This window comes from Stegostoma tigrinum, chromosome 2, assembly GCF_030684315.1.
Source record: "Stegostoma tigrinum isolate sSteTig4 chromosome 2, sSteTig4.hap1, whole genome shotgun sequence".
Classification (NCBI taxonomy): Eukaryota; Metazoa; Chordata; class Chondrichthyes; order Orectolobiformes; family Stegostomatidae; genus Stegostoma; species Stegostoma tigrinum.
In genome coordinates, this window is record NC_081355.1 from 112,859,370 (window position 1) to 112,873,851 (window position 14,482).

At 42.7% G+C, this 14,482-nt stretch overlaps 1 protein-coding gene across 3 annotated transcripts in view; it reads left to right on the plus strand.

Moving 5' to 3' along the window:
- crot (carnitine O-octanoyltransferase) overlaps window positions 1–14,482 on the plus strand; it is a 72,421-nt gene that overhangs the window by 39,882 nt on the left and 18,057 nt on the right. For all 3 annotated transcript variants that reach the window (XM_048522745.2, XM_048522737.2, XM_048522764.1), the window contains 3 exons: window positions 5,623–5,706; window positions 7,539–7,646; window positions 13,388–13,518. In XM_048522745.2, coding sequence (XP_048378702.1) covers window positions 5,623–5,706; window positions 7,539–7,646; window positions 13,388–13,518 — 323 coding nt within the window. The remainder of the gene's footprint in view (window positions 1–5,622; window positions 5,707–7,538; window positions 7,647–13,387; window positions 13,519–14,482) is intronic.

Below are 14,482 nucleotides of genomic sequence, written 5' to 3' on the forward strand. Positions count from 1 at the left end.
TAGACTTGGTGCTCGGAAACGAGCCGGGGCAGGTATCAGATCTTGTGGTGGGAGAGCATTTTGGTGATAGTGACCATAACACACTCTCATTCTACATAGCTATGGAGAAGGAGAGGATTAGGCAGAATGGGAGGATATTTAATTGGGGAAGAGGAAACTATGATGCGATTAGACACGAGTTAGGAAGCATGGACTGGGAGCAGTTGTTCCATGGTAAGGGAACTATAGACATGTGGAGATGGTTTAAGGAACAGTTGTTGGGAGTGATGAGTAAATATGTCCCTCTGAGACAGGCAAGACGGGGTAAGATAAAGGAACCTTGGATGACGAGAGCGGTGGAGCTTCTAGTGAAAAGGAAGAAGGTAGCTTACATAAGGTGGAGGAAGCTAGGGTCAAGTTCAGCTAGAGAGGATTACATGCAGGCAAGGAAGGAGCTCAAAAATGGTCTGAGGAGAGCCAGGAGGGGGCACGAGAAAGGCTTGGCAGAAGGAATCCGGGAAAACACAAAGGCATTTTACACTTACGTGAGGAATAAGAGAATGGTCAAAGAAAGAGTAGGGCCGATCAGGGATAGCATAGGGAACTTGTGTGTGGAGCCTGAGGAGGTAGGGGAAGCCCTAAATGAGTTTTTTGCTTCTGTCTTTACGAAAGAAACGACCTGTGTAGTGAATGAAACCTTTGAAGAGCAGGTGTGCATGCTGGAATGGATAGAGATAGAGGAAGCTGATGTACTGAAAATTTTGTCAAACATTAAGATTGACAAGTCGCCAGGCCCGGATCAGATTTGTCCTCGGCTGCTTTGGGAAGCGAGAAATGCAATTGCTTCGCCACTTGCGAAGATCTTTGCATCCTCGCTCTCCACTGGAGTCGTACCTGAGGACTGGAGAGAGGCAAATGTAATTCCTCTCTTCAAGAAAGGAAATAGGGAAATCCCCGGCAATTATAGACCGGTAAGTCTCACGTCTGTCGTCTGCAAGGTGTTAGAAAGGATTCTGAGGGATAAGATTTATGACCATCTGGAAGAGCATGGCTTGATCAAATACAGTCAACACGGCTTTGTGAGGGGTAGGTCATGCCTTACAAACCTTATCGAGTTTTTTGAGGATGTGACTAGTAAGGTTGATGAGGGTCAAGCTGTGGATGTGGTGTATATGGACTTCAGTAAGGCATTTGATAAGGTTCCCCATGGAAGGCTCATTCAGAAGGTCAGGAGGAATGGGATACAGGGGAACTTAGCTGCTTGGATACAGAATTGGCTGGCCAACAGAAGACAGCGAGTGGTAGTAGAAGGAAAATATTCTGCCTGGAAGTCAGTGGTGAGTGGGGTTCCACAGGGCTCTGTCCTTGGGCCTCTACTGTTTGTAATTTTTATTAATGACTTGGACGAGGGAATTGAAGGATGGGTCAGCAAGTTTGCAGACGACACAAAGGTCGGAGGTGTCGTTGACAGTGTAGAGGGCTGTTGTAGGCTGCAGCGGGACATTGACAGGATGCAGAGATGGGCTGAGAGGTGGCAGATGGAGTTCAACCTGGATAAATGCGAGGTGATGCATTTTGGAAGGTCGAATTTGAAAGCTGAGTACAGGATTAAGGATAGGATTCTTGGCAGCGTGGAGGAACAGAGGGATCTTGGTGTGCAGATACATAGATCCCTTAAAATGGCCACCCAAGTGGACAGGGTTGTTAAGAAAGCATATGGTGTTTTGGCTTTCATTAACAGGGGGATTGAGTTTAAGAGTCGTGAGATCTTGTTGCAGCTCTATAAAACTTTGGTTAGACCGCACTTGGAATACTGCGTCCAGTTCTGGGCGCCCTATTATAGGAAAGATGTGGATGCTTTGGAGAGGGTTCAGAGGAGGTTTACCAGGATGCTGCCTGGACTGGAGGGCTTATCTTATGAAGAGAGGTTGACTGAGCTCGGTCTCTTTTCATTGGAGAAAAGGAGGAGGAGAGGGGACCTAATTGAGGTATACAAGATAATGAGAGGCATAGATAGAGTCGATAGCCAGAGACTATTTCCCAGGGCAGAAATGGCTAGCACGAGGGGTCATAGTTTTAAGCTGGTTGGTGGAAAGTATAGAGGGGATGTCAGAGGCAGGTTCTTTACGCAGAGAGTTGTGAGAGCATGGAATGCGTTGCCAGCAGCAGTTGTGGAAGCAAGGTCATTGGGGTCATTTAAGAGACTGCTGGACATGCATATGGTCACAGAAATTTGAGGGTGCATCCATGAGGATCAATGGTCGGCACAACATTGTGGGCTGAAGGGCCTGTTCTGTGCTGTACTGTTCTATGTTCTATGTTCTATAGGAGGATACTGATGCTGGAGAACCTGAGATAACAAAGTGTAGAGCTGAATGAACACAGCAGGCCAAGCAGCATCTTAGGAGCAGAAAAGCTGATGCTTCATCAGAAAAGGTCTAGGCCCGAAACGTCAGCTTTTCTGCTCCTAAGATGCTGCATGGCCTGCTGTGTTCATCCAGCTGTACACGTTGTTATCTCGTGCTTAAATGATCTCTTCTTTAAAGATAACGATTATCATTTTGCCCACAAATCTTTGATTCCAGTGTATATAATGGTGTGAGTGTACAGCTTAAGAACAAATTTTGGCCATTTGGTCATTCAAACCTCCTCCACCATTCAATAAGATCATGGATAGTCCGTTTGTGTTTCACATTCGCCATTTATATCTATCTCTGATAACTTTTGATTCTTCCACCTAACAAGGATTGGTATCTGTTACTACCTTAAAAATATTCAATGATTCCACCTCCACCGTCTGAGACAGAATTCCAAAGTTAACCAATCCTCTGGGGGAAGAAGAAAAATGCTCCTGATCTCTGCCCTGAATGGGTGACCTCTTATTTTTGCAAGTGTCCCCTAGTTTTGGACTGACCACAAGAGTAAACATTCTTTCCATGTCCTCCTTGTCAAGACCATTCAGGATCTTCTAAACAGTCAGATCACCCATCGCTGTTCTGAACTCCAGTGAAAACAAGTCCAACCTGTCAAATCTCTTTCTTAATAAGATGACCAGCACAAGCCAAGCGTCAACCTAGTAAGCATTTCCTGAAATGATTCCAGCACGTTTAAATTCTTCCTTAAATAAGGGGACCAAAACTGTACACTGTATATTTAAAATGTGATCTTGCCAGTGTCCTGCGTAACTGAAGCATAGCATTCTTTCTTTGATGTTCAATTCCTCTTGTGATAAAAGCTCACATCCCACTAGCCTTTGTGATTATGCTGTATCTGCATACTAATTTTCTGTGATTCACATGCTACAACTGCTAGATCTTTCTGCACCTTGGAATTCTGCAGTCGTTCTCCATTTAAGTAATATTCTGCTTTTTAAGCTTCTCACCAAATGAAATAACTCAACATTTTTCCACATTCATGGCCATCTCCCAGATTTTCTCACACGATTAACCTATCCATATCGATGTACACCCTTGTTTGGTCATCTTTACAGTACCTATCTTTGGGCTGTATCCTTGTATCTTCAGATTGCCAAGTCACACTTTATTTATCTGTGCACAGTACACCTATTTACCCTATCCGTGCGCCTCATGATTAAATAAACCTCCATAAGATCGCTCCTCAGCCTCTGACGTTCCAGAGAAAATAGCCTGTCTATTCAGCCTTTCCGTGTAACTCAAACCCTCCAGCCCTGGCAACATCCTTGTAAATCTTCTCTGAATAAAAACCGAAAGAACTGTGGATGTTGTAAATCAGCAACAAAACAAATTTGCTGGAAAAGCTCAGCAGGTCAGGCAGTATCTGCGAAGGATAAAACAGAGTTAACATTTTGGGTCCGGTGACCCTTCCTCAGAACTCAGAAATCTTTTCTGAACCTTTTGAAGTTTCACAACATCCTTCTTGTAGCAGGGAGACCAGAATTGCACACAGAATTCAAATAGTGGCCAGACTGATGTCCTGTACAGCCACAACATGACTTCCCATGTCCCATACTCAGTTCACTGACCAAGAAAGGCATGTGTACGAAATGTCTTCTTCACTATTTTATCTACCTGTGACTCCACTTTCAAGGACCTATGAACCTGCAGTCCAGGGTCTCCTTGTTCAGCAACACTCCCCAGGACCTTACCATTAAGTGTATAAGTCCTGACCTGATTTGCCTTTCCAAAATACAGCACCTTGCATTTATCTAAATTAAACTCCATCTGCTGATCCTTGGCCCATCTGATCAAGATACCATTTACTCTGAGGTAACCTCCTTCGCCGTGCACTACACCTCCAATTCTGGTATCATCTGCAAACTTACCTCCATGTTCACATCCAAATCATTTATATAGATGATGAAAAGGCAGTGGACCCAGCACTGATCCTTGTTTCATACCTTTGGTCACAGGCCTCTGGTCTGAATAGCAATCCTCCACCACCACCCTCTATCTCCTACCTTCCTGCCAGTTCCTCTATTCCGTGTGATCTAGCCTTGCTAACTAGTTTACCATGAGGAACCTTGTCAAATGCCTTTCTGAAGTCCATGAAGATCAAATCCACAGCTCTGCCCTTATCAATTCTCTTCGGTCCTTCAAAAATTCAATTAAGCTCATGAGACACAGTTTCCTACGCACAAAGCCATGTTGACTATCCCAGATTAGTCCTTGCCTTTCCAAATGCATATACATTCTTGCTCATCAGGATTCCCTCCAACAACTGGCCCACCATTAATGACAGGTTCATTTTTTAAAAAATTGTAACAATATCGAATTCTGATTTACCAGCTATTTTTATTCAGCAAAAATGGAAATCAAACATGGATACTGAAACATTTGTAGAAAAAAAAACTCCCTCACTGCCTTTACTGAATCTCTTAACTCAGTACACTTTACTGATTGCTGTAAGTCTAATTTAAAACATTCCTCCCCTGATGCACCAAGTTCCTACTTTAAACAAAATTTCTGCATATACTTATTTGGGTGAAATCTCCCTCACACTAGCTGGTTTTGTTGCTCAGCTGGTAATTCAGAGGTTAAGACTATGATCTGGAAACAGGAATTCCAATTCCAGATGGCAGCTGGGATTGGGTAGCAACCATTAAAACTTCCAGATTTTTGTAAAAGCCATTTGTTAGAATGTAGATTTTATTTATCACACTAACACTAGAATTCATGCTCAACAATGCTCAATTGTCTGGTAGGAATAGCATCTTTTTGGCTGATTGAATGAAACACCCAGTTCCTCTGACTGTTCATAAAAGGCAGAGTACACTCAATTAGCTTGCAAAGTGTCCGTTAGATGTAATTCTGCAATTGGGCAGTACATGCTGAACAATCCCAAATCTGCAAACAAAAGGACTGTGTTAAAGCCTGCGCCTCTCTTGAATTACCCGAAAAGCCCATAGTTCCCTATTACTTTCTCCACGGCTATGCCTTAACCAGTCAAGAATGCCTTACCAACCAGACAGCACCGTTTACCCCTGTGGCACACATTGTTGTGATTGTTTGTTTGAAAGTTGGCATTCTTCTGATGTTAACAAGGTAAGAAAATTCAGCAGCATGCCTTTCTTTCCAGCAGTATTTAAGACAAAAACACTTTAGTGATGTCATGTAACCTAAAAAGTTGGGCTAAACTGGATTACTTGGTTCTGTTTTGTCACAGCATTCTCCTTATGATGCGATGGTAATGGTTTCCATGTGCTATTACATCGATCAGACTATCAAGTCAGTGGAAGGCAAGTGGAAGGTATGTAAAGAAAACAATGAGTATCTTTCATCAAAAGAAAACTACTACAGCTGCTTGAAATTTGAAATAAAACCTAAAAATGCTGGGGTTATTCAATGGGATAAACCACAATTGTGGAGGGAGAAACTGAAAACACAAAAAATGCTTGAGATCGCAGTGAGTCAGGCAGAATCCGTAGAGAGGAAGCAAGTTAACATTTTGAGTCTAGATGACTCTTCGTCAGAGCTGACGTGAGGTTTGTAGGGGACAGCATTTATGCAGTTGTGGGGAGGACATTGAATGAGTTGGGGGTTTGGAGTTCTAGGGAAGGAGGAATGTTGATTGGAAGGAGAAAGGTTAAGTGACTGGAATGTGAGAATTGCAGAACGATGGTGTGTCTAACTGCCAGACTGGAAAGAACAGACAATCCCACTGGGGTGCAGGGAGGGGATAGAGGACTTGGTGACAGAGAATGTAACAAGTAAAGCTGAAAGAAAGGGAAGGAAGGGGTTCACAATTTGGGTATTGTACTCAATATTAAGCCTGGAAGGTTGTAAAATGCCTCGTCTGAAGATGAGATGTTGCTGTTCCAGTGAACTATCAATATTCTATCCGCCCAGTACTCCAACCACCACCTCCCCTCTCCCCAACTATGGCATAAGTGCCACCCCCTCCACTTGACTTCACTTCACTTCAGCTCTGAAACTTGAAATGAAAGCTTGCTTTTTCTCCATGGATGCTGCCTGACCTGCTGTGATCAACAGCATTGTTTGTGTTTTCAGTACAGATTCCAGCATCTGTAGAAGTTTATTCCTACGTGAGGGAGAGAGATGGTTAACATCTGGGTGATGACTTTTCATCCATTCTGACTGCATGTCATCATCTTGAAATGTCAGCTCTGTATCTCTGTCTCTGTGTCTCTCTCTCTCTTCCCCCCCAACCCCCCACCACTCCCTCCAATGATAAACCTTCTGCTGTAAAGTGTTTTTTATGTTTCGTTCATTTAGGAAACCAGTGTTAAGAGATGTTACATACTGCAGCATGGGTCTGACACTGCACTGTTCTGTCATTTGGATGCCAATCATGTTTAAGTCCAGTTTGTCTTGACAGTACCTTAAGTGGGTTACATTTAAGGAATATCAGAGCAGGAATGGGCAATTCAACCTCTAGAGCCTGTTCCACTATTCCAGATTGTGGCTGATCCTCTACCTCAACACTTCATTCCTGTGCTTGTCCCATATCCCTTAGTGTCACAACAAACTGCCCTCTAGTTTTGGACTCCACTACTCTAGGGAAAAGACCTTGATTATTCACCTTATCTACGGCCCTCGTGATTTTATAAACCTCTATAAGGCACTGCTCAGCCTTCTACACTCCAGGGAAAAAAAGTCCCAGCCTTTCCTTATATCTGCAAACTTGGAAGTTATTACAGTCAGTGACATGGATTGTCAAAATGCCCTTCATGGAAGGAAATCTGCCATTCCTACCTGGTCTGTCCTGTATCTGATTCTAGATCCAAAACAAAGTAGTTGACTCTCAAATGCCCTCAGAAATGACCTAGGGAGCCAATCAGTTCTCAGTAAAAAGTGCTGACCCTCCCTTCCACATTCTGTACAAGAATTTTTAAAAAAATCATGGTGCAGGCTAATTTTTGTTAATCTAAAGTGGAATCAAATCTTCATTAGCGGATAGCATAATGATGCTTTTGTTCTGTTAAAGGTCTTGAACAGTTTATTTTTGCTTATAAACTAGCAAGAAAGAACAACTTTACTTTGTAGATAGGCAGTAAAGGTTTGACTACATACCTTCTAATTTAAAGCTGCAATGTGTACTTATCCAACTTTTCTCTCAAGGGATCAACAGCAGTTCGTGACCTCGCATGGCCAGAGGAGCTGGTTTTTGTATTGGATCAGAAGGTTCTGAATGACATAGATCAAGCTAAGCAACAGTATTACAAGCAGGTAAGAATTAGTGCTGTAAATGAGGCTTTACACCTAAATCCCAATGATAACATAACTACTTTCCAATAAAATGTAGAGGCTAATAATTAACGTATGATGAACGGCTAAGGATCCTGGGATTGTACTCATTAGAGTTTAGAAGGTTGAGGGGAGATCTAATAGAAACTTACAAGATAATGTATGGTTTAGAAGGGGTGGACGCTAGGAAGTTGTTTCCGTTAGGCGGGGAGACTAGGACCCGTGGGCACAGCCTTAAAATTAGAGGGGGTAAATTTGAAACTGAAATGAGACGACATTTCTTCAGCCAGAGAGTGGTGGGCTTGTGGAATTCATTGCCGCAGAGTGCAGTGGAGGCCGGGACGTTGGATGCCTTCAAGGCAGAGATCGACAAATTCTTGATCTCTCTACGGGGAGAGTGCAGGGAAGTGGTGTTGAAATGCCCATCAGCCATGACTTAAATGGCAGAGTGGACTTGATGGGCCGAATGGCCTTACTTCCACTCCTATGTCTTATGGTCTTATGCAGTGTAATCTAATACAACTGTAAGTCTTCATGTTGATGAAAGCCATGAGCCATAGAAGAAGTAGCCAGGCTAGGATCCAGAAGAAAGTTTTTATCACCTCTGCATTATAATTACATCTTGGCCTTGCTCTCCTTCCTTATCACTATAATCGCCTCTATCCTTGGACACCATCATAATTTCTACAACTCTAGCTATGTCTCTTAAGTATTCCCAAATTCTGTCTCTCCATTTAGCAACTATGTGTTTTTTTTTAGCTAAATAGGTTTTGCGCTCTGGAATTCTCACCCTAAACCTGTCCCCATCTATCTGTTCCTTTTATGTCATTCCTTAAAACATCCCTCTTTGACCAACCTTCTGATTGCATCTTGAAATCTGTTGTGAGGTGCTAAATAATTTGCCTGTTGACATTACAATGGGGAAATTTTAGAAGAAGTAAACGCTGATCTTGACACAGCCCATGAAAGAATAAAGGACAATAAAATTCTTTTGACTATCAAGACCATGTACCTCTTATTTCTGATCATATTCCAGGTAAATTAGACAGAAATATACGTGTTCTTAATTTACAGTTTCATTTGAGTATCTGAGAGAATGAAACATAGCTGATTTTGATAGAAAATAAGTGCAGGGGTAGGCCAATGGTGCTTTGAACCTGGTCTGCCATTCAATATGATCATGGCTGATCATCCAACTCGGTACTCTTTGATCCTTATAGCCCTAAGGACTCTTTAATCGATTTACATCAAGGTCCGAAGGGCCTGTTCTGTGCTCTATTGTTCTATGCTCTACCTCCTTGAAATAATTCAACATTTTGGCCTCAATTGCTTTCTGTGGCAAAGAATTCCACAGGCTCACCACTTTCTCCAGGTGAAGAAATTTCTCCTCATTTCAGGCCTATATGGCCTACCCCTCATCTTTAACTCTGACTTCTGACTCTGAACTCACAGTCATGAGGAACATCCTTCCTGCAATTACTGTGTCCAGTCCTGTTACAATATTGTAGATTTCTGAGATCCCCCCCTTCAATCTTCAAAGGCCCTATTTGGTGACTTGAACTTTGAGGTTTCTGTGCGTACACGCTCACAGAGTTACACAGTTCAAAGTCAGTGTGTCGTTGTATCATGCGTGTAATTCCACACTACATGTGTAAACAGCAAGGGGTTGAAACAGCAGCAGAAGGGAGGGAATGGATGGGGGTCTGGTGGACAGAGAGAGAGTTGAAGGTGAATGGACCAAGGCAGAGAAGAAAGGACTGGGTTGTGAGGGGAATAATTGAGATCACACTGAGGGCAAGGGTGAGTAGGCCCTCTCCAATCATCCTATGACTACTGTCTGCTCTATCTCCAGGCCCAACCCTGCATCCCGATTTCCCTACCTACAGCTTGTTCACTCCCATCTGCCTGATCTGCTTCCCCTCCCCAGCCTGATCTCCTCTTACCTGCAGTGCACAATACCCAGCACATTCCCATCGCCCCCCCACTCCCCAACCCCAGGCTGATCTCCGTCTCTCTATTTCTCTCCCCCCACCCCACCCCCACCTCGCCAGATCTTTAAAGATGAAAATAGTTAAAACTTTATATTCAAAGCTTTAACTGAAGTCTGAACACATGTGCAAACACTTTTCAATAAATTTTATTCACTAGTGCATGCACAAGTGTCTCCATAGGTCATGTTGCGTGTGGTTCTCGGTATCAGCAAATATGGCCCCCGAAACTCCAGTGGATAGCTACTTTTATTTTGAAAGATATTTAACTGATTTCATAGGAAAATGAACTTACTTGGATGAAATTTTGGAGTATAGCCATGCTGTATGTTGTATTTTAGCTGATCATCCTAGATTTGAATAAAAACTGAAAGAACTGTAGAGGCTGGAAATCAGAAACAAAAACGGGAACTGCTGGAAAAACTCAGTCGGCCTGGCAATGTTGGTGGAGAGAAATCAAAGTTAACATTTAGGTTTTGATTTAGGGTTAGGGTTAGAACTGGGAAAAGGTCACTGGACCCTAAATATTAACTCTGATTTCACAGTTGAATATTTAGTTCTGGCCAACGTGAAGTTAAAGGAACAGTTAACATTGAAAATACTCGTGATTTTCTTGTTTAAATGCTTGATTTGGGGCTAAACTAGCTGAAAGTGAGATGAAAGATCTTCTCTGTAAAACGAGGCTTTAGCCTTAACATTTCTATACTAATTGTGAATCATAATCAAGTAGCCAGAGAATAACTAACTGGTGCAGGAAAAGGAAGCATCTATCAAGGCATTTGATAAGGTTCCACGTGGTAGGCACATTTAGAAAGTAAGGAGGCATGGGATTCAGGGAAATTTGGCTGTCTGCAGACAAAACTAGCTGTCCAATAGAAGACAGAGGCTGGTAGTAGATGGAAAGTACTCAACCTGGAGCTTGGTGACCAGTGGTGTTCCACAGGGATCTGTTCTGGGACCTCTTCTTTGTGATCTTTATAAATGGCTGGACGAGGAAGTGGAAGGGTGGGTTATTAAGTTCGCCAATGACTTGGAGGTTGTTGGAGTTGTGGACAGTGTGGAGGGCTGTTGTAGGTTGTGTCGCGACATTGACAGGATGCAGAGCTGGGCAAAGAAGTGGCAGATGGAATTCAACCCAGAAAAATGTGAAGTGACTCATTTAGGAAGGTTGAATTGAATGCAGAATATAGGGTTAATGGTAGGATTCTTGGCAGTGTGGAGGAACCGAGGGATCTTGGGGTTCACGTTCATGAATCCCTCAAAGTTGCGACCCAAGCTGATAGGTTGTAAAGAAGGCATATGGTGTGTTGGCTTTCATTGGCAGGAAAATTGAGTTTAAGAGTTGTGAGGTTATGCTGCAGCTCTATAAAACTCTGGGTGGACCACAGAATACTGTGTTCAGTTCTGGTCACATCATTACAGGAAAGATGTGGAAGCTTTAGAGAGGGTGCAGAGGAGATTTACCAGGATGCTGCCTGGACTGGAGGGCAGGCTTTGTGAAGAAAGATTGAGGGAGCTATAGCATTTTTCATTGGAGTGAAGGATGAGAGGTGACTTGATAGAGGTGTACAAGATGATGAGGCATAGATAAAGTGGATAGTCAGAGACTTTTTCCGAGGGTGGAAATGACTACTATGAGTGGACATAATTTTAAGGTAATTGGAGGAAGGTATAGGGGAGATGTCAGAGGTAGGTTCTTCACACAGAGAGTGGTGTGTGTGTGGAATGCGCTGCTGGCAGTGGTGGTGGAGTCAGATACTTTAGAGACTTTTAAGCAACTCTTGGATAGGCACATGGAGGATAGTAAAATGTAGGGTATGTAAGGTAGATTGTACTTAGTAGGATAATATATTGGCACAACATTGTGGGCCAAAGAGCCTGTACTGTGCTAGACTGTTCTATGTTCTATCACACCACTTCAGTATAATGTGATTTTTTTTAAAATCAGAACTGAGTTCAGTTGTTAGAACAGAATTGCAGGCCCCCAAGGGAATGAACGCTTTTGCTAAAGCTGGCTACCCAAATTCGTAAAACTTCACTTGTGCAAACCCCCACAGGCATTGAAAGCTAAAATGAAATATTTCTACAGGAATAGTGCCAGATGACTGGAGGATAGCAAATGTGGTTCCCCTGTTCAAGAAGGGGAGTAGCGACAACCCTGGTAATTGTAGACCAGTGAGCCTTACCTCAGTTTTTGGTAAAGTGTTGGAAAAGGTTATACGAGATAGGATTTATAATAATCTAGAAAAGAATAATTTGATTAGGGATAGTCAGCACGGCTTTGTGAAGGGTAGGTCGTGCCTGACAAAGCTTATTGAGTTCTTTGAGAAGGTGACCAAACAGGTAGATGAGAGTAAACTGGTTGATGTGGTGTATATGGATTTCAGCAAGGCGTTTGATAAGGTTCCCCACAGTAGGCTATTGTACAAAATGCGGAGGAAGGGAATTGTGGGAGATATAGCAGTTTGGATCAGAAATTGGCTTGCTGAAAGAAGACAGAGGGTGGAAGTTGATTGGAAATGTTCATCCTGGAGAGCAGTTACTAGTGGAGTACCGCAAGGGTCGGTGTTGGGTCCACTGCTGTTTGTCATCTTTATAAATGACCTGGATGAGGGCGTAGAAGGATGGGTTAGTAAATTTGCAGACAACGCTAAGGTCGGTGGAGTTGTGGATAGTGACAAAGGATGCTGTAGGTTACAGAGAGACATAGATAAGCTGCAGAGCTGGGCTGAGAGGTGGCAAATGGAGTTTAATGCGGACAAGTGTGAGGTGATGCACTTTGGTAGGAGTAACCGGAAGGCAAAGTACTGGGCTAATGGTAAGATCCTTGGTAGTGTAGATGAGCAGAGAGATCTCTGTGTCCATGTACACAGATCCTTGAAAGTTGCCACCCAGGTTGACAGGGCTGTTAAGAAGGCTTATAGTGTTTTAGCTTTTATTAATAGAGGGATCGAGTTCCGGAACCAAGAGGTTATGCTGCAGCTGTACAAAACTCTGGTGCGGCTGCACTTGGAGTATTGTGTACAGTTCTGGTCACCGCATTATAAGAAGGATGTGGAAGCTTTGGAAAGGGTGCAGAGGAGATTTACTAGGATGTTGCCTGGTATGGAGGGAAGGTCTTACGAGGAAAGGCTGAGGGACTTGAGGCCGTTTTCGTTAGAGAGAAGAAGGTTGAGAGGTGACTTAATTGAGACACGTAAAATAATCAGAGGGTTAGATAGGGTGGATAGGGAGAGCCTTTTTCCTAGGATGGTGACGGCAAGCACGAGGGGGCATAGCTTTAAATTGAGGGATGAAAGATATAGGACAGATGTCAGAGGTAGTTTCTTTACTCAGAGAGTAGTAAGAGAATGGAACACTTTGCCTGCAACGGTAGTAGATTCGCCAACTTTAAGTACATTTAAGTCATCATTGGACGAGCATATGGACGTATATGGAATAGTTTAGGTTCGATGGGCTTCAGATTGGTATGACAGGTTGGCACAACATCGAGGGCCGGAGGGCCTGTACTGTGCTGTAATGTTCTATGTTCTATTTGACCCAGTTGTTGTGCTAGCTTGTTGAACTGAAGCACTAGGAGCGAAGAACAAGTTTTATTTATGAACTACAGTAATTTAGTTTGGAATAGAAGCATAAATCTACTTCGCTATGTTTTAAAAAGTACCAATGAACAATAGAATAATAATGTTGCACATTAATTTTACTGTGATCATATTAACTCACTTAATGTTGCAGGCATCAGATATCCAAATTGCCAGTTTTGCCTTCACTGCATTTGGAAAATCTCTGATTAAAAAGAAAAAGCTTCACCCAGACATATTTGTACAGCTTGCACTTCAGTTAGCCTATTACAAGTTCCATGGACGGTAAGCATCTTAATCTGTATGCAGTAGATACCACATTTGTTCCATAATCACACTTGTATTGCAAAACATTGTGCTGTGTTGTTGACTAAAAACCGTAACTGTCATATAAAAATAATTACCATTAGATAAGAGTTATAGAGTCATATAGCTCAGAAACAGACCCTTCGGCTCAACTCATCCATGCCAGCCAGGTTTCTTAAACTGAACTGGTCCCATTTGTCTCTATTTGGCCCATATCTCTCGAACCTTCCCTATCCATGTACCTGACCAAATTTCTTTAAAGTGCTGTAATTGTACTCACCTTTACCACATTGGCAGTTTGTTCCATATTTGCAGTACCCTCTGTGTGAATAAGTTACCCATCAGGTCCCTTCTAAATCTCCTCGCATCTCAAACTTATTTTGCTCTCCATGGAGAAAAGACCTTGGCTATTCAGCTTATCTGTGCCCCTCATGACTTTATAAACCTCTATAAGGTCATCCCTCAGTCTCCTATACTCCAGGGGGAAAAGCACCAACTTATCTAGTTTCTCCTTATAACTCAAATCTTCCAGTTTTGGTAACATCCTTGTATATCCTTTTTTCACCCTTTCCAGATAATAACTTCCACCCTATTGCAGGTGACCAAAATTGTATGCAGAACTCCAAATGTGGCCTTACCAATGTCTTGTACAAGTGTAACCATTACATCCCAACTCTTGTACTTAATGCTGTGACTGATGAAAGCAAGCGCGCCATATGCCGCCTTCACCACCCAGTCTACCTGTGGTGCCATTTTCAAAGAACAATGTACCTGCACTTCTAGGTCTCTCTGTTTGACAGTGGTTCAAATGCATCATACTAGTTTCTACTTTTTAAATTTTGCTCATATATTTCTGACTCAGGGCTAGCATTCTTGTTTTTTGAGTCAGAAGGTTGCAGTTTCACTATCCTACTCCAGAGACTTGAGCATATAATCAAAGCTG